Source organism: Anser brachyrhynchus (assembly GCF_964034855.1).
Source record: "Anser brachyrhynchus genome assembly, chromosome: 3".
In the NCBI taxonomy this organism is placed as follows: domain Eukaryota; kingdom Metazoa; phylum Chordata; class Aves; order Anseriformes; family Anatidae; genus Anser; species Anser brachyrhynchus.
The window spans coordinates 90522345-90545195 of record NC_137696.1 but is presented as its reverse complement, the minus strand read 5'-3'; the positions used below and the strand labels follow the sequence as shown (position 1 = coordinate 90545195).

The 22851-nt window shown below is 38.9% G+C and overlaps 1 protein-coding gene across 1 annotated transcript in view; it reads right to left on the bottom strand.

Annotated features, from left to right (window-relative positions):
• Nucleotides 1-3861: 3861 nt before the first annotated feature.
• Nucleotides 3862-22851, bottom strand: part of ELOVL4 (ELOVL fatty acid elongase 4) — a 30819-nt gene continuing 11829 nt past the window's right edge. The window contains exons 2-6 of the mRNA XM_080588149.1: nucleotides 17593-17780; nucleotides 14467-14547; nucleotides 7625-7796; nucleotides 5762-5889; nucleotides 3862-5065 (exon numbers count right to left, since the gene is read on the bottom strand). Of these exons, the coding sequence (XP_080444275.1) occupies nucleotides 4790-5065; nucleotides 5762-5889; nucleotides 7625-7796; nucleotides 14467-14547; nucleotides 17593-17780 (845 nt within the window). The 3' untranslated portion in view covers nucleotides 3862-4789. The remainder of the gene's footprint in view (nucleotides 5066-5761; nucleotides 5890-7624; nucleotides 7797-14466; nucleotides 14548-17592; nucleotides 17781-22851) is intronic.

Sequence of the window (22851 nt, the reverse complement as noted above, 5' to 3'; positions counted from 1 at the left end):
CTGCAAGGGTACTTCAAAGCCACTACACTGATTTGGGGGCAATACCCAAAATTACAAAGTCCCCCAAACCTGAAACTAGGAGGACATACCAGAAAAATGTCTGAAAGTTTTGGGCTATGTGAGAGCCTACACCAACACAACCTGAGCGACGTTGTAAATGAGCAAGTAATTCAAAGATGGGACATTCCATGGGATGCATAAAACCAAACTCAAAACAGCATGAAAAAAGTAACGTTTATTTTTGTTGTTTACAAAAGCATTAACACTTTATGCAAAAGAAGCATCCTGACCCATACATTTCCCTCATCCTCACAGGATATTGGCAGAAAGCAAGATTTTTTCTGTTCTTTAGGGTTAAACATACTCTGCTCATGTAAATTGGAACCAACCACCCCACTGACTGCCATGGAGCTCTGACTGCTCACATTAGCAAAGAGGCCACCTCGTCAGAGCACAACACAAAAAGATGTCCCAGCAGCAACTTGCTCCAAGTACCAAATTTTCATAATCTGTGCTGCTAAGATGAATACACCATCCAGATATTTCATAATCACCCCGCCCTCTTCAGTTTCAGCTGAAACAGATCTGATTTTAAATACTTCACACATTATGACTGAACCCATGCTAACATGATGCAAGGCTCAACTTTATGCACCATGAACAATTTTACTCAAAATTTTATTATTATTTTTTAAAAAGACAGCAAGTGTGCTCAGAAGCTGGTTTAGGAATGAGGTCTTTCAGCACCATAGCTATTTGCTCCTTTCTTACCTGTCTCCCCAGCATCTGAATGTCAAATGCTTACTCTAAAGAAACACAGTCAACCTGAAAAAAATGTGCAGTATTTTTATTTTGCCTTCATATTTTTGTTCTGTTCTGGAACTGGAAGTAGGTAATGATCATATAATCCAATAGACCATGCTTTTGAACCTACAGAGAAACTGTTATTTATTTATTTTTAAATAACTGTTCTCTTAAAGTATGTGATTGCAATGACTTCAAAGACTTACCTGGAGAAGATTAGTCACACTGTTTCCCCCAAATGATCCCTACTTGACCACAGCATCATTCCTCAGCTCCTCTGAGTTGAGCTTCCTCCCCTCAGGATCCACACCTGACACCTCAAAATATTTATTACAGTGATAGAAATAGCTGTGGCTTGTCCACCATCCTATGCCTAAAATGACTGACAAGTACTATTAATGTGTGCAAGACCGATACTGAATCTATGGATCAATGAAAATGGCTTCGTTCTGCTGTTCGAGCTGTAGGAACTATTAGCTCCGGCCAACTTCACATCAAGGAAACATCATTTACCTCAGACATTGAAAGAGCCTGTTAAGAACCCATATGTGCGTGTATATATATACACACACAGACACATAAACACACATACAATGTATGTGGGCATGTATGTGTATATATACAGAATTTCTATTTATTTTACGCTGAGAAAAGTGCTAAAAGACTCCAACAACTGCCACTGCTAGAGGTGAGGTGAAATGAAATGGTATCACTTATATGGCATCAAATGATTGTATGATTGGTCCAAGAGCTTCAGAACTGTTAGCAAATAACTATTTTTCAACAGCTAAACCCCAAAAGTTCCCAATGGATTGGATTTAACTTTTAAATAATTTTGAAGCATCTAGAAAAAAAAATCACTCTGAAAAATAGTTTTTTTATATAATTTAAATTTCAATTCTGTGTACAGCAAAAACATTTTTACACATACACTCTTACTTTTGTGGGAAAATTCTGAAGAGCTTTGGACTAAATGATGACTTTAATGAATCTGGCAGCATCTCACATATGCATCATTACCTCAAATTTTGAAAAAGAAAAAGCTGCATAGTCATAAACAGAAGTATTGCACTCTTGACCATGCCTATAAAAATGCACATTTAGTAAGGCCATTATATTCAAGATTAGAATGGGACTCAAGTCATGAACAATCCAATATATTATAAATAGACCTAGGAAAGCCATATAGCAGAAGATCGACTCAAAAGAGCAGCATTGCAGCAACTGAATACGTGATTTCTTTTTCCCATTAAACTGCTAATCTCAAGCTAGTTTTATCCACATGTCCAGACAACATGATGTGTACCTATGCATGCATTCTCACAATGCATTGTTTAATGTTTCTTTTTAAATTTTTAAAAGGTACCAAGTGACCCAGAATTTGGGGATAGGATTCTACTCAAGTTCTGTCAATAAAGTTCAAGTTTTATCAACTTTAAGCAGCTTCCATGCATGCTAAGGGGGAGAGAAGATTTGACTTCCAATTATTTTAAATATTTGCCAACATGCAAGATATAATTCTTACTTTACAAAATGTAGCAAAGGATATAGTTGAACACGTACTAGAATACTTCTCGGTATGCTCTCTTGGAGCTGGATCACATTAAGATTATGAGTTTATCCAATCTGGTTTACAGCAGTAAAGACAGAGCAAACAACCAATTTAAACACAAAACAAGAAATGATACAGGTTTACAAGTTAGCTGCCCACATCCCATGGCAAATAGAGAGAAGCTACCCTTTGATCACAGTGGGGTAAGCTACCCTGAATTTACAGAAGGGTAAGAATCTCCACACCAGACATTACCTCGGAGTAGCGGGTGTGCTGTAAATCTGTTGTCTAACTTGCTTTGTAGCTATTTGCTCCTTTAGCCATTCCAGAGTAACACAGCCAGCCAACATTTTGGCTTGGTTAAATGCAGTGGCATCTGTCCAAAAAAGAAGGATAGACCATGTTCCCTCTTCCCCATGCCACATTAAATAAACAGTTACACAAATGCAAAAAAGCATCACATTACAAAGGCTGGAAGAATCACAAGACACAACAGATAGGAAAATTAATGGTCACATGCATTACAGTTCAGCAGAGACATTCTCTAACAATCTTATATTCTGCCATAAAATCCACGTTCATGGATATTACCGATGAACCACTCTTGTAGTTGAATCAACTCCAACAGAACAGAACAGATCACAACCAACCTTTTTCCCTATGACCTGCATTTTAGGTTTAGATAGTTTTCATTACAGTGACAAGAGACAAACCCAAGACACAAAAGATGTTTATAATGTGCAAAACAGGTCACAACAGGTGAATGGATATTTGAGATGCAAAATCTTAGATGTGCCACACACTTTAATCTCTATACCTAGAGCTCCACGTACATTCTTCCTACAGTAATGGTATCACTTGCATCGAGCAATGAATGTTTCTGACCAGAGCTGGGAAGAACGCATTTCCACAGCAACAATTCAGCTCCTACAGTGATGAGCAAGGACCCAGAGCTCAGGACATGGTTTCTAATTCAACCTGTCTTTTACTCATTGCATCCTCAGCACCTCAAAACTTCTTAGTTAGATCACATTTCCCTTTCATAAAACTCTTTTTATATTTTCTTCACAAAAGGAGTTAGCCCATTAACGTACCAAGTAAGATGAAAAGCTGTCTAGAAGAGGCTTCTACTTTGTGTAGCAGTTATGACTGAAAAATGATTAGCAGGATCACTTTGTCAATTAGGTTGAGAAGAGCCAAGAATATTTTGGAACTAGAGTTTCAGCAGCTCATCTCTGATATTCACATTAAAATGGTGGCCTATTAGCGATACTTTGTCTGCAAGTGTCTAAACAAATAGAGTATTGATGGGCATCAAGTAGTAGCAGCATTTTCAGCATTTTGTTTGCTGTCTTTTGTACTGTATTACTAAATTCTCTCTCCCCCGGTAAAGTGACTGTCCTCTTAGTATGACTAGCCGTACACACTGCACTTCTAAACAGAATTACACGTTGTTTTCTCCCCACCAAATGTCATCTGACAATTTTCAGCATCAGCACTACAGGTTTAATGCAGGTCACAGACAACAAGCAACAGGCCTACTTTAATTGCTTGCTTCACACAATGTATTGTTTCATATTTATAAAATCTTAAAATGTCATCTTCACTTAGCCATACTAGAAATACCACTCCAAAATTTAAGTTTATTTAAGTTTACATTAAATTAGAATATTGATGATTTGACCAAAAAATATCTGAAAAAAAAGTCCCTTTTACTCCCACAGGAAATTAATTTTTCTGCTAAATTCTTAACAGATATGTATATTAGAGGACTCCATATTTCAGAAATCAGTTATTTAATGCTCAATATTCCTTTCAGCTGATGAAGAGGTAGGTATATTTCCACACAAGGAAAAAAAAAAAAAAACAACCAAAAAAACTGTAACAGACACTAAATTAAATCAAGTAATGTCTGAAAAAGTCAAACACTGTTCTGACAGCACATAAACATGATGTGTCTGAAGATACTTTCCAAGGAAGACAAGAAAAGTTGCACATTCTGATTAGATAATACATCATAATTTGAAATTTAATAATTTTCTGGAAAGAAAACACAAGTATCCAAATGCTACTTCCTCTCTCCCTCCCTCCCTCCCCCAAAGAAACGTGGGTGCCAACAAAACTGGTTGTGTCACTGATTGTTTTGACTTTTGGACTGCTAAACATGGAATTAACTGCAATTCTTCCTTACTTTCACCAACACCAGCAGTCTACAAGTTTACACAGAGACCATGTGTGTGATAATTACATAATTACAATAGAAATTCAACTTTAAGTTTTGTTCTTAAAACAATCTTCATAAATAATGAAAATATCTGTGTTCTAGCTCTTCAGTAACCTAAGGTTAATTGGTACAGATAGTGTTTTTTTCTTCCTTTTATAAACCAAACTGTAGGTTCCTCACTGCCAACAACGGTTAAGGCCTGGATCGAGTTACTCTCCTTTTGCTTTTCCCTTTTTCTGCTTTTTTCCATTTTCCACCACTGGATTATTTTCCGCTTTGCTTACTCCATTTGCAACAGCACCATTTGCTATTTTGCCATTCTTTACAGGTTCCTTGGGCAGCTTATATGTCCGATAGTAGAAGTTACCAAACAGGAAAATGAAGGTGACAGCATAGAAAATTACACCCCAGTGCATCCATTTAGGGAAAGGACAATCAATATAAATAGACAAGGCTGTGTGGCCAATAGTCACATGGAACTGCACCTGAAAGACAGAAAATACACAATCAAAAAGGGTTGGATGTATTTTGTGGGTCTGACTGCACTGATGTATACCAGGGCGTTAAGTTATGAAAACTGATGAAGAGGGAGGTAGGGGGAAACTGTATTTGGCTGTCCTATCATGCATCCCCAGGTAGCCAGAGACGCTTTCAATTGCAACTGGATTTTCCTATATCAGGTTACTGCTGTACAACAAAGCAGATCTCAAGCTTGTCCTTTAAACTACGGTGGCAATTTCATGGGATTTAGAATAGGATAGCCAGATGTAGTATTACTGCCTGGTAACTGACCGCTTCCATATGTGGGTGTGGAGGAACGGAGTCAATGCCAGCCTAAGGTTGAACTGAAGTCATCTTTAGCACTTTTCCAATGCAATAATAATTTTTAATATGTCACTAAATAATAGTGTTCATTTTGTGAAAATAAAAATCTTTTAAAGCTTACACATGCCGCTGTGCAGTAATAAGAATTTAAGAACTTTTCCCACAACAATGGTTGTATAATTAGGCAATTATTTTAACTGCTTAATTTCACTTAAGAATATACTAATTTTAACTTGAGCTGCGAGTATCAGACAACTAAGAACTTTTGAAAAGGACAACATCTGTTCCAAAGCTCTGCAGAAAGAAATCGACTTAGAGACAATAATTTCTGAGGTAAATGGAGAAATTTCACTTACCAATTGCAATATGGTCAAGTATCGTTTCCACCACAGGTATTTCTGAAATTTAGGGCCACAGGCAGCTAATCCATAATACATGTACATAATGACATGAATAAATGCATTCATCTGAGCTCCAAAAAAAGCTGTCCAGAAACAGAAGGAAGATTTTCATGTAATTTTGCAAAAAGAAAAAATATCTGTTCTAGTATTTGTGTGATAGCAAACATTATAAAACATAGGGCATGTCCGGCTTCCATCCTTGAAATATTCAATTGTAGAGCATAGACCTGATAGCTGACATGTACTGACACAAACAGCTGTTCGTGCAATTAGTGTGTCACTACTTTCATGGAACTTCTTATGCAAAAGCTTTTCATAAGATTTTGTTGAACAGACATAAGTCACACGGATTACATATTAGTTATTGTGGTATAAATATGATGGCTTTGCTAAGGGAGTATTCAACAGTGTGAAGTATAAAGCAGTTTCAGGTTCTGAACTCAAATCTGTTAAGCTGTAATTAGATGTGTAAGGCTCACAACTCAGCAAGAAATCAAGAAACTCACGTGGCAGTCTGATTAAAGAGGCCAAAAAATAATACAAAACAATATTTCACTTATGGTTGTAAGATGTTTAAGAGCATTGCAAAATGAGTTTGTCTAAATAACTCATCTTTAGTTTCTTTATTTATGACTTAAAATATCCAGCATTCTTAAACCAATGTATAGCACTTTTACCAGAATGATCGATGCTGGAAACAAAGGCATTTGCTTTCCTTCGCATTAAGATCTCTTTGCTCTCTGTCAAGATTAGCAGCCATTTAACAGGGATAAACTATATCATTGTAAGGTTTTCCTTTTACTAAAGAGAGGCTCAAAAGGGTGGTGACGTATATACTATTAGGAGAAGGCAGACATTAGCTGCTGAAATCATACAACTCAAGATTCCCATGTGGTAAATTATGTTTAGACTCTGTTAGTTAATTTATAATAGATCTGCCTATGTAACCAATATGCTACCTGCTAGTACAAGATATCTATAGTAACTGAGAGCATAAAACCCACATACATTAAGTATCAGTGTGGTTTGACAAAAAAAAGTTTGGTGTTTACTGTATGTTACTTTCAGCGCTGTAAGCCTACAAAACATGTTACAAACAGAACAGGTTTTTTTGTTTTGTTTTGTTTTTGTTTGTTTTGTTTGTTTTTGAGATAAACAGGGCAAAGGATACAATGCAGAAAAGGGAGGATGTAGCAAGAACAATGGAATAAAGTTCTTTGATGCTGGTCTTAAAAATGAAACAGAAAAAAATAGACTGAAATTGAATTATAGACTGGTGTCATTAATAAGTTTTAAAAGTTAATTGACAGATTTATTGGCTCATCTTCAAAGGAAGGTTTCAGAATTTATATATGTCTCTTTACACAAAAAAGAAAGCAAACCCCAAACTCAGATATAATGCCAAAACAATGTCTCCGTTAACTTCATTACATTCGCACACAGATTGTTGCCCATAATTAGATTTTGCAGTTCTCTGTATCTGCAAAAGTTAAAGTTAAGCAAGACACATTCATCTGTTTCATACAGAACAAGGATAATTTTGAAGACAGAACTTCAGGCTTGCAATTGATGCCCATGAGGAAAAAAATGTTTTGCAATTCATTAGACTATGGGCCCTGGTATCTATCTTTTCCTCCCCCACATTTCTCACAAAGGAAGATTATACATGTTAAAGCCACTGCACTGCTTCAGTGCTATTTAAACAACCTTCTGTATGATAATGTTAAGTCTAACAAAACTTTTTTCCATTGATCCTAAACAATTATAATAATTGTCCCTTACGTTCACTCAAAAGGGTATGGGAGGAAGGGAACTCACCTTGTCCACCTGCAACCCACTTAATACCAATCCACCACAAAGTGAACATGGTGAAATGGTGATAGACATGAAGGAAACTAATTTGGTTAAATTTCTTCCTCAGGATGAAGAATACTGTATCCAAGTATTCAATTCCTTTGGAGACATAATACCACCATAAAGCAGCAGCTATCTGTAATTAAAGAAGAAAAAAAGGTTTTAGTGATTCCAATTTGAATGGAATAAAATTATCTCCATCCAGCTGCTGCAAGAGAAGAACATCTCTTCCTTCCCCAGCTCCTGGTAAATGTTGAGGTGGAGTCAAACATCTGATGGTATTAGAGTAACAACTAAAACAATACTTCATTCATCTACTCTGAATGTAGTGGAAGTAGTATTCTGAGTATACTGCTCACAAATCACTGCTATAAAAGAGAGTTAACAGAACTAAAAGCTTTATTATCTCTGAACAGTTTACTCATTAAACATAAGGAATGCGTGTCTTCATCCTGTATCTCAGCTTTGCGGCAGCAGACTACCACAGGGCTTCCCATACTAATGAAGCAACGCTTTGATGTGGTCAGAACAATGAGGCAGAAACATTGCCATAAAATGAAAATGCAAAGGCTGAAACTTTACATAAGATTCTTTCACTATCACAGGCATATTGGTATGAAGATAACAAATCAAGACTATAAGCTAGGTAAGGGAAAGATTTCACATCTGTTAGGGCAGTATTCAGCCTGGAGAAGAGAAGGCTCCAGGGAGACCTCATTGCGGCCTTTCGGTACTTAATGGATGCCTGCAGGAAAGATGGGGAGGAACGCAGTCAGGGAGTGTAGTAACAGGACAACAGGTAACGGATTTAAGCTAAAAGAGGGTAGGTTTAGATTAGATATAAGGAGGAAATTTTTTACTCAGAGGGTGGTGAGGCACTGGCACAGGTTGCCCAGAGAAGCTGTGGATGCCCCATCCCTGGAGGTGCTCAAGGCCAGGCTGGATGGGGCTTTGGGCAACCTGGTCTGGTGAGAGGTGTCCCTGCCCATGGCAGGGGGTTGGAACAGATTGTCTTTAAAGGCCCTTCCAACCCAAACCATTCTGTGATTCCACGAATATTCTCTGCAGCTTCTTCCAGTCTACCCAGTCACCCTCTCTGGAAACCAGCACTACCCCAGTGGCTATGCTCCATTCAGGGAACAGAAGAAGTGAGATCAAGGGAGCCACACAAGCTGCAGATATAACCCACCTATCCAACAAAGCAGTGCTACACACCCAAGCATTTTTTCCCTAATCCACCAATTACAGTAGATCTTGCCCAAGATGCAACGTGAACAAGGCTTCCTGCTGAAACCAGAATATTGCTGTACCAGGTTAAGCCCAGAAGCTCTGCGCAGTAATTTGCTAATACTGTGCTACGGGGATAGGTTGTTAGTGGGGATTCCCTTCCAGATCCCAAAGCACAGCAATGAATGTAGTTGCTGGCATTGTAAGTCAACTAGCTTGTTATGCAGGGTGGGACCAGGACATATCCCAGATGGTGACTCACATGTAGAATAAATAACAATAAAAGGCAGGGGGAATGAAAACAGCACCACCAGCAAGGAAAGCAGGCAATGTCACACCACATGCCTATTTGTAAGTTGTTCGCTTCATCTTTTTCAGACTCATCTGAAGGCAAATCAGACTTTCTTACCTTAACATTATGTGAAGTAACTCTACACCCCCATGGTCCCCGGGGAAGACAGAAGAGAAAAATTAAGAGAGCAGCAGCTTCCCTTCCCAAATATACACGTTCTGTGAGATTTATGAGTATGGGTGAGCGAGAGAAAGGGGGATCAGGAGACCAAGCAGTACAGAGCAATGCTACAGCCCTGCACGGAGTTTTCCTCCATATCTCCAAAATAGCTAGAAAGGAACATGTCTCTCCTCAAAGTAAGCTTGTCACAGCCATAATTGGAGTGGCGGAAGTTTTAAAAAGCGATTACAGTAGAAGAAAACAACAACAACAAAAAACAACAGTAGCACAGGAGCAGAAGAGTGCCGCAGCTCTGCATTGCAGACTCTGCGGTTTCCCAAAGGGACTGCACAGCTTACTGATACCAAACCGCAGACTTCTGTATACCCATTACTCAGTACCCTTCTCCCTCGACAGACATAACATAGCCTACTTCAGGTCTCAGGGAGAAGACGCAAATGTTGTCAGTTTTATATAAAAAAAAAAAAGATATTGAGTATCTGCCAAAGTTGGAGAGGTGCTTGATGAAAGAGAAGGGACCCCCACAGACCTCGGAGTTCCCAGCCACGCAGCGCAAGCTGCAGGAGCTGTCAGTACATAAGTTACCCAATATCCAGTGCAGCTCTGCTCCTGGGAGAGGGAGCCCTGTATGTAACGCCCACACCAAGGCTTCGTCTCACACCCATGGATTAGCATAACAGTTCGGCATCTTTCACAGATCTTTGCTAAAGCTACATCTTTTAAATAAATTAAGATAAGCATCTCTTCATCTCATCAGTTGACAGTAGACACTTTGGACTGTGTCCATAAAATGACAAGCCAGCTACAACACTCAGGTTCTTTGGAGGCCCTGCCTGCCGAGAAACTTGCAAAGAATCAATAGGTCAGTTACAAGCAAACTGCCAGAAAAGCTCTAACCAAGCTGCTGTGTATTTTGTTAAAGGAACAGTGGAATAATAAGCCCTACTTGCAAATTTACAGTATGACAGAGCAAAACGTAAGTGGAGAAAAATCCAACAGAACACTTAGATTTTATGCCAGGATGCTACAGGTTCACTATACGCTTCTGGGAAGTCATTCAATGCACTTTATTCCTCCTCTTTTGAGTTCTGCCTGCCTTGCAGAAAAAAACAATTAGAGCCCAGGGATCAAGATCAACTGAACTTTTGATCAAAATGCTTCCCGTCACTTAAGAATAAAAATAGCCTCCATCTTTTTCTTTTTTTTTCTCTTTCAGGATTATACCTGCCAATTTGTGTTTATATAGATCTTTTGCCTAAACGCTCTTTTGCCTTCCTCCTTCCTATCATGAAGTTTTACTATCATTTATTCTCACGACTGACGGACCTCAGGTACTGAACTATCTCAGAGCTCCCAATGACTTATGCAGGCATTCTGATCATTAACTTACAGATGCAGAAAAAAATTGAAGCAGGTTATTACCTCCTTTGCCCCAAGCCATTTATGCAATCAGCGATGGGGGTAAAAAGAAAGCAGAACAATACACAAACTTCTCCATTAAAGCATCAGAAGTTACGACCTAACCTGTGGTCTTTCGTTGGACACAGCATGAAAGAAAGATGCAGCTTAAAAGAAAATATGCATTAAAACAGGTGAATTCCTGAAATGAATAATTCTAGTCATGACCATACAATTTCTGGCAGTTTTCATGTCCATCAGCCTAAGTCTGTTAAAACACCAGATGGCACAGAAAGATTACATTACAGCCTAGGATTAAGGGGGTCAAAAAGAGGTCCAATCCCATGACCTCTGCCTGCTGCAGGCTTTTTAAACAGAGGGCTGTTTTAACACGGGGCTCTGTTCCTGCACCCTCCTTCCTCACTTGAGGTTGGAGATGGTTATCCATTAAGGAGTTTGAAGAGACAGGTGCTTTTCAGCAGTTAACAATAACATGAAAAGTTGGGGGTTTTGTTTGCTTCTTAAGAGAACTCACTTTCCCCCCATCCCACTTCACTTATAGAATTTTGTTTATAGGACAACAAGGTTTATTTTATTAATTCAAGTTCCCTTTTCATAGAAATTTTTTATTTTCATAGTAAATTGATATTATTTCATCTGAGGAAACCATTCAAGCTATGGACATACATACAAACAATGCGAGTAAAAGCAGAGCATAATTACAACCACAGCTCAGCTTCGCAATTACAACTGGTACACTTAAAGCTAGGAAGGACTTCACCCCAACTCCTAATTCTCAGCTCTCCAGAAATGCTAATAAAATAGATGAACCTTGTTCCGGGAAACCAGAACACACAAACATAAGCAGATGTGAAAGTGACTATTTACGGATGATAACACGTCTTAATTTAGACAAAGGTGGGAAAGTGTTCACCCTAAATACTGGAGCTTCCAAAGGAGCACTCCGGAGCACGGATTTAAACCTCACCTCTGTACCTATATTATTTTGGTTCTCTAACTATAAACTTAAAACTTCCTCCAAGATGCAGCTCCAGTTCCTTCAAAATCTCTTGTTGGGGATTTTTCCCCATTTTTCTTTCTTCTCTAGTATGAACAATTATTTTTTTAAAATAACCAGTTACAGAACGAACTCCCCAACTTCCTGTCAGCAGCCAGTAAGGCTACCTACTACACCCAAAAGGTAAACACATTTGAAAGGAGTAAGGTCTTTTTGCAATTGCAGAATCTAATTTTTACCACTTGCTTGCTCCAGTTGTCCATTGCCTATTTTAAGGGAAACCTTGATGGGATTAACAGGTGTAGGTAGGTTTAAAACACTAAGTAAGGGGACGAACTTCTTCACACTGTATTTATTAACTGTCAGTGAATACCAGAAGCTTGACAAAGAAAACATACAGACGAATTCATGGAGGGATGTCCCCTTTAGAACCAGCACAACAAGGAGACCGTCTCCAACTCAAGAGATCTGTGAGCTGCAGATTGCTGGTGTTGCACTATACAAGGGAAGTGCCACCACATGCCCGGTCTTATACTGCTCCCTTGAAATCACTTGGCTAAGGCCCTGAGACAAGATCTAGGTTGGAGAGGAAAGACTTGCTGCCACCCAGGATAGCTAAGCCTTTGCTTCGGGACTGTTTACCAGGTCTTCGTACTGCCTTCAGGAAAAGAGGATGGTTTCTTGCCCCTCATTTTGAGCAGGACCTTTGGTCAAATGTGGCCACTACATAACAACTTTGTAGTGGCAGTTTCTGCATAACAGGAAAAGATACGAATGGAAGTTTTGCCAGAACTTCTAAATTTCCATTCAGATCACCATATACAATTAGTTTTTGCAATTTTCAGTATTTGCTCCAGCTTTCCAACCCCTGCAATGGAGTCATATATGAAGCTGCTGCTCTCCAGACCATTTTCTACAATGTTTTCTGGGCTCAGTACTGTTTACAGTTTCCTTTATCTGATTAATACAAGGCTCATTTACTCACTTTCTACCAAATAAAGTGACTGCATCTGTAACTAAGTCCGTTATTGCAGCATGCCCCTTCTGAGAAACCCTGGTTTCTAAATACTAGACATTTAGTATCTGTATCTATTAAAAGAGTATTCAGGGATGTGATACAAGGTTTATCAATTGTAAACTTGAAACTGCAGGAAGTTGCCCGCACTTTGATATTTTAAAATTACTTTTGCAGGTTTATATTAAGAAAAAAACATTGCAAAAGGTATCTTGATTTTTTGTTTGCTGACAACGTATGACAAGCAACACGACCATACCGTCTAAACGCAAAGCATGATACACTGTAAAGCAGGCCAAAAACTTATCCTAGACTCCTCAAAGTACACTTGTAGTACTCCTATTTTCCTAAAGTGAGAATTTACTCAGAGCTACCAGATAATAATTATCAAGATATGGGTCTTGACTGACAACATACTAAACAGTTACTGCAACACTTGAGAGAACTCAATTTTCCCTGCTTTCGCAACTCTATCAGTTGCAAATTGAGTGTTACAAGTCAGAACTTTAGAAATAAAGATTATTCAGATCCATAAGTTTCCAAAATCTTAAAAAGCCGGGAAGCACAAAGAACATATATTGATAGAGCAACCTATCTTTTCCAGAAAAAAAAAAATACAAAAGCCCCACAACCTGTGAAGCATTTGTTATACTTTTATAATTTTTGTTTAAAAAAAAATCATTAACAGAAGTATTCTAGTGAATGATACAGTAGGTGCACCGTATTGGCAAAGAAGAAAGACAGGTGACTACCGCTGGGTAAATAAAAAAAAAAAAAAAAACCTACAGAGCTGTTCTGCAATATCAGCCATCATACAGAAGTTGTAAAAATCAAACCTGCTCTTCTCACTACCAGCCCTGACACTTGCACAGGCTTTTGAGTACCTGTGAACAGCCCCCTTATTAAGAAGTATTTTTAAAAAACGCGTTATAAACATTTGATGTATTTAGACCATAACATGCTTTCGTTGCATTTTCAGGAACGTGTCCTAATCTGTCGAGGATGAAACTTGCAAGGACAGCTGCAAGATTCTCAAGTGTCAGCTCTGCCGGAAGATAAGGTTTAGCACATGAGCTAGTCAACAGCATTACAGAAGTTAACAAGCATCTGCACTTTGATTTTAACTTGAATGCTTTCCAAAAAACACACATTTGAAATCCAAGCTTCTGCAATGAAGTATAGTGATAATACATTTGCCAGAAGTCAGCAAGAGTTCATGAAGCCAAACGGGTAAAGGATACAAGAAGTTGCCTCACCAGTATGAGTGAAGTGCAACTTCAGTACCTGCTGACAAATCTTGCTCGCTTTGATCTAGAACTACACCTTTACTGCGGTTACCCTGTATCATAAACTGCAGCATAGGCTTGCAACCTAAGTATGTGTATAAAGCTTATCCTGTAACATACAACCATGGATGAAGTCAAGGATGGTATCTTCAAGACTATCCTCATTTGTAGCAGTCAAATGAAAGTTAATGCAGATACGCTGATGTGTTGTGATTAACTCTGCTATGTGCAAAGCAGTCAAGCCTGAAGCGGTCTGAGAGAATATAACGGGATACTGCCATGGCAGACAGCACAGCTTTGGGAACACCGTTTTCAGACAAGACTTTAAACATCATGTAGTGTCACATATTACATCCACCCACACACAAATACAAAAAAAAAAATACTCACCCTAACTTCATATACATTATCTGAATAATCCACAGTCTGGCAGACATAGCTGTATCCTCGAGCTCTTGATGACAAAAACAGCTGAAAATATTAAAGTTACACATGAGGAGAAAGGTACTATATGAACCATGTTCAAAGCAGTTATCAGCAAGTTTCTTGTTACTTCAAACTTACCTGAACAGAAATACTTAAGTGTCCTTATTAGTCCTGAGAATACTATTGAAGAAAGCCAATATTTAGTTTTATCAACCTGTTAACACAGTGCCTGTTTTCTTGTATAGTAAAAAGAGTACCCATTTTTCCTTGCATACCTTTGACCAGATAATTAGAGCCCTGTACAAATTAGTAAGATTTCCAACATGACCTTAAGCTATTCAGACATGAATCTTCCCTTAGAGGGCTCTAGATTCAGAGGAAGAAAATACCTAATTGCTTTCACTATGAATGATAGAGATGCAAAAGCCACAATGGATTAGAGTAGAAAGAACTCTCTCCAATAGACAGGGATTAGATAATTTGGATCTACCATTCTTAGAACAGTGTATCTATCAAAATCCAGAAAGGAAAAAAATAAAATCAGAAAAGCTGAACAAACAATGCTGAGCACCCATAAAACATACTGAGAGACACTGCATGAAGAGAAGAGCCCCAGTCTGTGCCAACAGGAATGGCCTAAAGCACACCACGTGCTCCTGTAGGGACGCTCCAAACAAGGCGTGGTGCAAAAACCCGAACAGGAGAAGATAAACTTGACATTTAAGCAAGCTCCCATTGGAAAAAAGAATGCATGCCTACAGCTGTACAAGGTTCAAATAACACTTTTAATCTTGACGTTCATAAATGTTATGATCCAAGATTGTTTAAAGCTAGGTAACCCACTCTGTTAAGGATCAAAAAGATAGCAGCGGAGCAGGCATAACTCAAAAATTGGGAAGTAAAAGTAAAGAAGGGTGACACAAGATTTCCAAAATAAACGTGGGCAACCACTGACTATTCTTATCCCTAACCTGACTTCCATCTCATTTAGACTGAACTTGAAACTAACACAGAAACTAATAAGTTTCTACTTCAGTCTACTGGGTAATTTCACCAAGGATTTTGCTTGGCAAAGACAATAAATTGACTTCAGGCTGAAGCTACTCCTTCAAAATGAAGAAATACAAGATTTTGTGGTAAAACAGAAGCTATATGCATCTGGGACTTCTGCATGTACTGAGATAAATTTGTTCCTAATCTGAAGTTGAGTCCAATATGTGAGAGTCTTGGATTAAACAACCTGGCAGTGCTTTGTGCAGTTTTTTGTTGTTGTTTTTTAAATTTTAATGCATGTTATCGAAGATGACCAATGCAGTTTGCAATCAGGATGAATATTTAAATATAATTTAAATTTAAAACAAGACCTATGGATCTTATCAAAAGCATTTCAAGTCCAACTTCTGTTCTCAGCAATACCTGGAAACTCTAGCCACGCACAAAAACCAAAGTGTATCATTTTACTCATACCAACCATGTTACTCATGGGAATTACAACAGTGGCACACGGGTACTGTAAACCTCATACAGACTGAAGTAGAATTTCCTTGGCTTAAAGACAACAATTGAACAGTTTCATCAGTCTCGAGAAGAGACGGAGACAAGTCACTTTCTATTACAAGTGTCATATCAATAGCCTGGTTCAAAATCCACTGGATAGGATACCAGAAAATTAGAACCTGTCTGTACCTAAAATTAGGAGCTTTCAGACTATCAGCAGCAAACACATTCAAACCCACATTCATTTTTATTTTTTTTTTTTATGAGAACTCAGTAGTTTGGAAATGCTATGCAAATGCATGTATTATCTGACATGCAACAGAGGTATGAACACAAACTGACCCCAAGCCTGGTGTAATTCAGCTTATGGATAATGCATACTGATTTAAATTAAAAAAAAAAAAAGTGAAAGAGACAGAAATGGCAAAACCAGCACAGAACTCATTTCAGAGTTTCCATTTTAATCTGCCAAGATTATATCCATTTCCACAATTATCCTTGGGTGTAGGCATTGAATTGTTTTATCTGTAGCATTTTATTACTTAGTTGATTAGCACAAGGAGACAACTTAGAGAAAATGATGATTAAGGTGTGGTGGCTAGGATGAGTTTTACTGAACCGTGTCTTAAAAACAGCGTGAAACCAGTTAATGATTTTATTACAGCTCTGGGAAGGGTCAATATACAGAAGATTGCCACTTCCCTGGCAAAATACAGGACCACCCAGAAAAGAGTTTTGCCATGCTGTAATTTAAACTGCGTTATCTGTTTGCTTACTCCTGGAAACGGACCTTGCAAATTCATGATCTGAGGCCTTCAAGGAAGAAGACCTTCAACCCACGTGAGCAAAGTCACAGTAACATAAACTACTCCTTATGATGAGCTACATTCTGAACAACTATCCTGGAATAATGATTTCTAAACTGTTAAGTAATCCCACTTAGCTTCTGCTAAAGAGAAGTTTCCACTGCATTGTTACTAACCACTTCTTCTGTACAGACAATCTAACAAAGAAGAAATGCAGCAACACTGAACTTTATTAGAAGTAACATTCAGAACTCTGCAAACAAAATACTAGAAAACTCAATACTTTTATTTTTAAATAAAGATACAATTCATTTTATTTTTATTCTAAAAATCTAACTTACAAACAAGATACTTTTCTTCAATACAATATACATCTGGGTTTTTAAAAGCGATCAACACATTCAAGAAACTAACAGAGAGCGTGACTTTTATTATAAGTCTGACACCTTTTAAGATCATTAAAAAGAACAGACAAAAAAAAGTTATAAATGTCAAATCCCTATGGATTTCAGGGAGTCTCTCTAGTACTTACACTAATATAAAACTAAAAAATACTATCCTGGACTAGACAGTGCGCAAGTTTTTTTACATACACCCACCCAGTACATTTATTCACAAACACATTGTGCCCAACTACAGAAATATTCATGTCAGAGGCAAATAAAGTGTCAAAAATCTGGGCCAAATCTTCAACAGACACCATCAACACACAAGATTATTTTCCTCTTGCAATCTACAGACACTCAGACTGTAATAGGAATTCCCTCCTGTGAGAGTGCATACACACCTCTTTGAAAATGAAGAAGTTGAGTAGAACCATTCCAAAGTTGTAAACAACCAACAGGAAACGTAACTGGAAGGGCTCTCTTGTCTTCATCCATTTGGGGCCCAGCCAAACAGTGAGGAGATAAATAGTGCTTATAGTCAGTGTTGGAAATGGAGACTGCATCAAGGGCCAATCATCAACACGCTTGTCTGGGGAGGGTGAAGCAAACAGAAGGAGTCAAAAGCCTGAACAAAATAAATTTCATCATCATTTTAGGCATTGCATTTGTTAAATATTCTTTTCTCCTAGAATAGCTGCATCAGCTATTCATATCAGCTACATAACAAAAACACAACATGCTCATTCTTTCTAAGAAGGTCAGAGAAAAATAATTTAAAAGAAAAAAAAATCACATTACCTCACAGAGAGATTCACTATGTCAAGCAAGTTCTACAGTCCAAAACAATAAAAAAAACTGAATCAAGTGAGCCCAAACCCAGCTCAACCCAGTCATACCCCCAAAAACCATTTTGCTTGCAATGGTCAGAGACTGCAGCAGCAACATAACCAAGTATTCAACACCACTGCAAACGGAAGAAACATAGATTTGGCTAAATACTGATAAAATTAAAAGCTTTTGTTAATTTAAAATTAAGCATTAAAAAGTCTTCAATAGTTTTATGCAGGCTGTATGATGCCAAATACCTTTGCTATTTGATGCATGTCAGTCTGATGTGTTTCCGACAAAACAGTAGCAATGTTACTGAAGAACTACAAGATAAAACAGTTCAGAGGGATGCTTCCAGTTAAGAGTATCCTAAGCTACTATACTTGAGACATAGGTCTTTTTTTTTTTTTTAAACAGTCTTCTCAAGTCACTCATTGGATCTAGAGTTACATGTACTCTAGAGCCCAAAATTTGCTATATTAGGTCCTGGATCTATAACCAGAAAGCACTCCTAGCCTGAGCAACCAGAGACGTATAGAGTTAGAAGATGGCTCTGCTACAGTGGAAGGATGGAAAAGACTGTAGTGATGTCTTCTTACTCAGTGTTTCATTCTGCCCATGGTATGAAGGCTTTACCTATTGCTATAACTAGAGATTAAAGCAACTAGCAAGCCTGCAGCCCCCCAGGTCAGTGCAGGAGATGGGCAGGAGGTGCTCCAGGCAGGCAGCAGCAGTTCCCCTGCAGCCTGTGGAGAGGCCCCTGGTGGAGCAGGCTGTCCCCCTGCAGCCCACGGGTCCCACACGGAGCAGATCTCCACGCTGCAGCCCGTGGAGGAGCCCCCGGTGGAGCAGGTGGATGTGGCCTGGAGGAGGCTGCGGCCCATGGAGAGCCCCCGCAGGAGCAGGCCCCGGGCCGGAGCTGCAGCCCGTGGAGAGGAGCCCACGCAGGAGCAGGGGGTCTGGGGGGAGCTGCCGCCCGTGGGGGACCCGTGCTGGAGCAGTTTGCTCCTGGGGGATGGACCCCGTGGTACGGAGCCGTGTGGGAGCAGTTCTTGGAGAGCTGCTGCCTGTGGGCAGCCCCCGCAGGCTCAGTTCGGGCAGGACAGCATCCCGTGGGAGGGACCCCACGGGGAGCAGGGGCATGAGGTAAGCCGTGAGGTAAGCACAGAACAGCACTGCCATTCCTCCTTCCCTACCTTTTTCTCATTGCCCTGGTTGCTGTTAAGATTGTGAATTAGAACCTTATTTTAGGTGCAGATTTCATGAGACCTCCTGTATTTCTAATAAATCTCACATACTGTGTTCTACAGAAAGACAGCATGCGTGACACTGACTCATCTTGCTTCCTCTTGATTTTACAATACTTAACCTGCAAACAAGATGCCATCAGGCCTAAAAAGAAGTGGAAAAGAAATAAAAAACAGTCTAGCTGCTTCTATTATGACTTAACAGCAGAAGCAAAAAAAACAAGAGAGAGGCAGTGTCCTCTTCATGTGTGGAAACGCAGGCAGTGAAACAGAACTGAAGGAAATGAGAAAAGTCACCTTTTACTCTTCAACAAGTCCCTGAGACTGATACTTCCATCACAATATAACGTACTGTGCATAAAACATGAGAACTGCCGTACAGCATAGCACCGAGTATTGAGACACAGAAGAGCTGTCCCATTTTCCAGACCTCACGGAATACTACTTACAGAAATTGAAATCGCACTGCTGCACTGCAATTAGTACACAGCCCTCTCCCTTATGCTTTAGTTTCCACTTGCTCGTCCAATCGCTCAACAAATCTGAACTTAAAAATAACAGGTAACACCACTTAAAAGACAAAAGCAAAGGAAGAGATCCTTGTCTTCCACTCGGTGTAAAACAGTGGGCAGAAATTCATCTCTGCCGAGCAAGAACAAAGGCGTCACTTCTTAATTAAGAGGTAGCTCTGGGAAAAGCCAAGGTATGACATGCTTTAATCAAACCTGCATCTCATTTCAGACACTGCAGTGCACAAAGTGTTAAGGGCAAGGAAAGCAAGAGGCCCGGTTGCTTTCCTGGCCTCTTTGCACTGCATAAGCAATATAAAAAGGTAGGGACACATCCATGAACCTGGCTTCTGTTTTCTAGCCAGGTGCTGCGTGGGATCCTGGCTACTAAAGCAACAATACTACAGACGTGAAACTGGAAGGAGATTTAAATTCTACCCAGGAGATGAACACTACCACCCACCGCTGAAAACAGGAAAGCGTGACCTATTTCAGATGTCTTTGTATGTCAGGAGACAAAGATTTCACTTATAGGTGAAAGGACAGAGAAGGGAACAATTTTTATTTATTTATTTATTTAAATGAAATCTCTCTTGCAAGTGGGCTTCTTCTGGTGCTTCATCAAAACTGTCAACAGTTATTTCACCTATTTTCCTGGAGAATGCCAGAAGAAATATTTAATTCTCTCACAACATCAGAACAGCTGGCGCTGCACTTCTGTACCTGTATCATAGTTTCAGCCTGTTCCCTTCCCTCCGCACAGGGTTTCTGGCCCATGACCCACTACCGATCAGACACTAGCCTTCTCAACGTATCTGCACGAAAAGCACAGCTTACTGATACAGACTGCACACCTCACTGCCCAGAGAATCCGCATGACTGGCATTTTGGTGACTATAATAACTAATAAGGATAATTATAACACTTTGAACATAAAACACCTGTATGACTACCGTAGGCTTGAGCATTCCCTCGGAATTCGGTTCTGGAGTGTAACCTGATCAAGCAAAACAGAAGCATCACATTTACTTTAAGGGCATTTAGGGCAACCCTGTATCTGATTACCTTTCACTAATACTGTGAAATCAGAAAACATGGAAGTATTCATTCCAGAGGCTGCTAGATTTGGGAAAACAACCAAAAAAAATCGTTTATTATAAGATCCTGCCTGGACAATACAAAGTAGCTTGCTAAGTTTTAGATCAGCTCGGTACATCATTCCTGTTGCACAGAGGGTATTACAAAAATGAGTGCATTTCAGTTACTGGGTAAGCCTGCTGTTCCACACAGAAAACACACGGTTACACGTGCACCCTCGTTCCAATTTTCTTTTCAGGTAAGCGAGATAAACTCTTTAAAACCAAGACAAATTAAGGCAACTGTTTAAGTGACAAGCCTTCCAAGCCACTGAAAAGAATAACTAAAAAAAACCAACACTTGTTTTCACAAAAACAGTGGAATTTTGTGTACTATTATTCACTAGTGCTGATGGCCACACAATTTCTGCAAATGACAAGAGAACTGCGATAGCTTAAGGGGACATATAAGTGTATTAAATCCTGCATTATTTTATATACCATCAGTACATTATTATCTAAACACAAAACAAGCACGAAATAAAAAGGCCATCTCCCCGAACTAAAAGAATCCCTCCAACTGCTTTGAAGCAAAACAACCAATGCCTTCACCTGATTAGAATTGACAGAGAGTGACTGAATCTTTCAGGGGATTAATGCGTTTGTCTTTCAAATCCTAAGACCCAGATTCTAATTCGACCACAAAATGATTGTTGTCATGGCACAGCCTGTAGTACAGTGCTTTCTTGTAAGGTGGTACTAGTTTTGGACCAAACATATAAAGCAGCACCCAATTGTAAAGTGAATTCAAAGTAATTTAAGGTGTCTTTTAGTGGCAGAGTCCCAGCAGGAACACGTTATGTAAGGCAAGAACATGAAATCTTTGCATTTTGCCTACCTACGTTTTTGAGTCTCACATTGCAAAGCCAAGGCAAGAAGCAGAAGAACACATAAATTTGAAATTGCCCCAAGGCACCTAATCTTGCAGGATTTAATTTTTTATTATGTGGGGCAATTAATGAGGAATATATACAGGAAGTGCTCCAGTTTCTTCCTCCGGTGCAAGGGCAAGAGTAGAACCAGTAAAAAGGACTGAATATCCTTGGTAATGTCTAAAGAGAATACAACGAAGCCCTATTAAAATATGGAAGGCAAAACGATGATGATCTTCAATATGTAAGACTGCACTGATAGTGATCTAGAATGAAAATCATTAAAAACTTCTTTGAAACTCACTAAGTGTTTTTATATGCAAATGCTTCTGTTATACATGATTCAGCATTTCCTTGCCGATAGACAGGAGTTTAGATGGTTACATTCTCTGTTTATTACAGAGCCTACAATTTTTTTTTTCCTTTTATCAAGAAGTACAAGTTTTAAAAATAAGCAAAAAAATGCATCAGACATCCATCGGGAGAAATCCTGAACTGGTGCAATGATGACTATCTCTGCATTTAATATTAGCTTTAAAAGAAATTAATTGAAATACACGACTTTTGAAATTCCATGCATTCACATTTGATTTACAAAAATAGTAAAAAAAAAAAATCCATGCAAGTTTTTAGCTTAACATCACACATACTCATTAGCTATAAGGTCGCTACTCACTAATTTATCTGGAGAGCCTTTCAAAGTTATTAATAGCTATTGATACTATTCTCAGCGCAAAGACACTTAGAGTGCCAATCCAGCACACCCATCTGTCCAATTACATTCCTAAGGACACTGCAGAAGTGACGGTGACTGTTTAAAAGTGGTTCTCAGCAGTGAGAGTTCTCTGCAGATCACGCTGTTTATTTTAAACAAGAGGCACTCCCAAAGCCCAGTTGCAACTTTAAGAAAGATTTCCTTAAAGAAGCGGAATTTAAACTCTGCGGTATAAGGAAGGCAAACCAGTAGTATCTAATTATTGTCCTACGAACTACACTGTTTTATTAATCTAACTATTTCACTTATCTTGTTAGCTCCAGGAGCACTACAACTGAGAGGTATTACAAAAC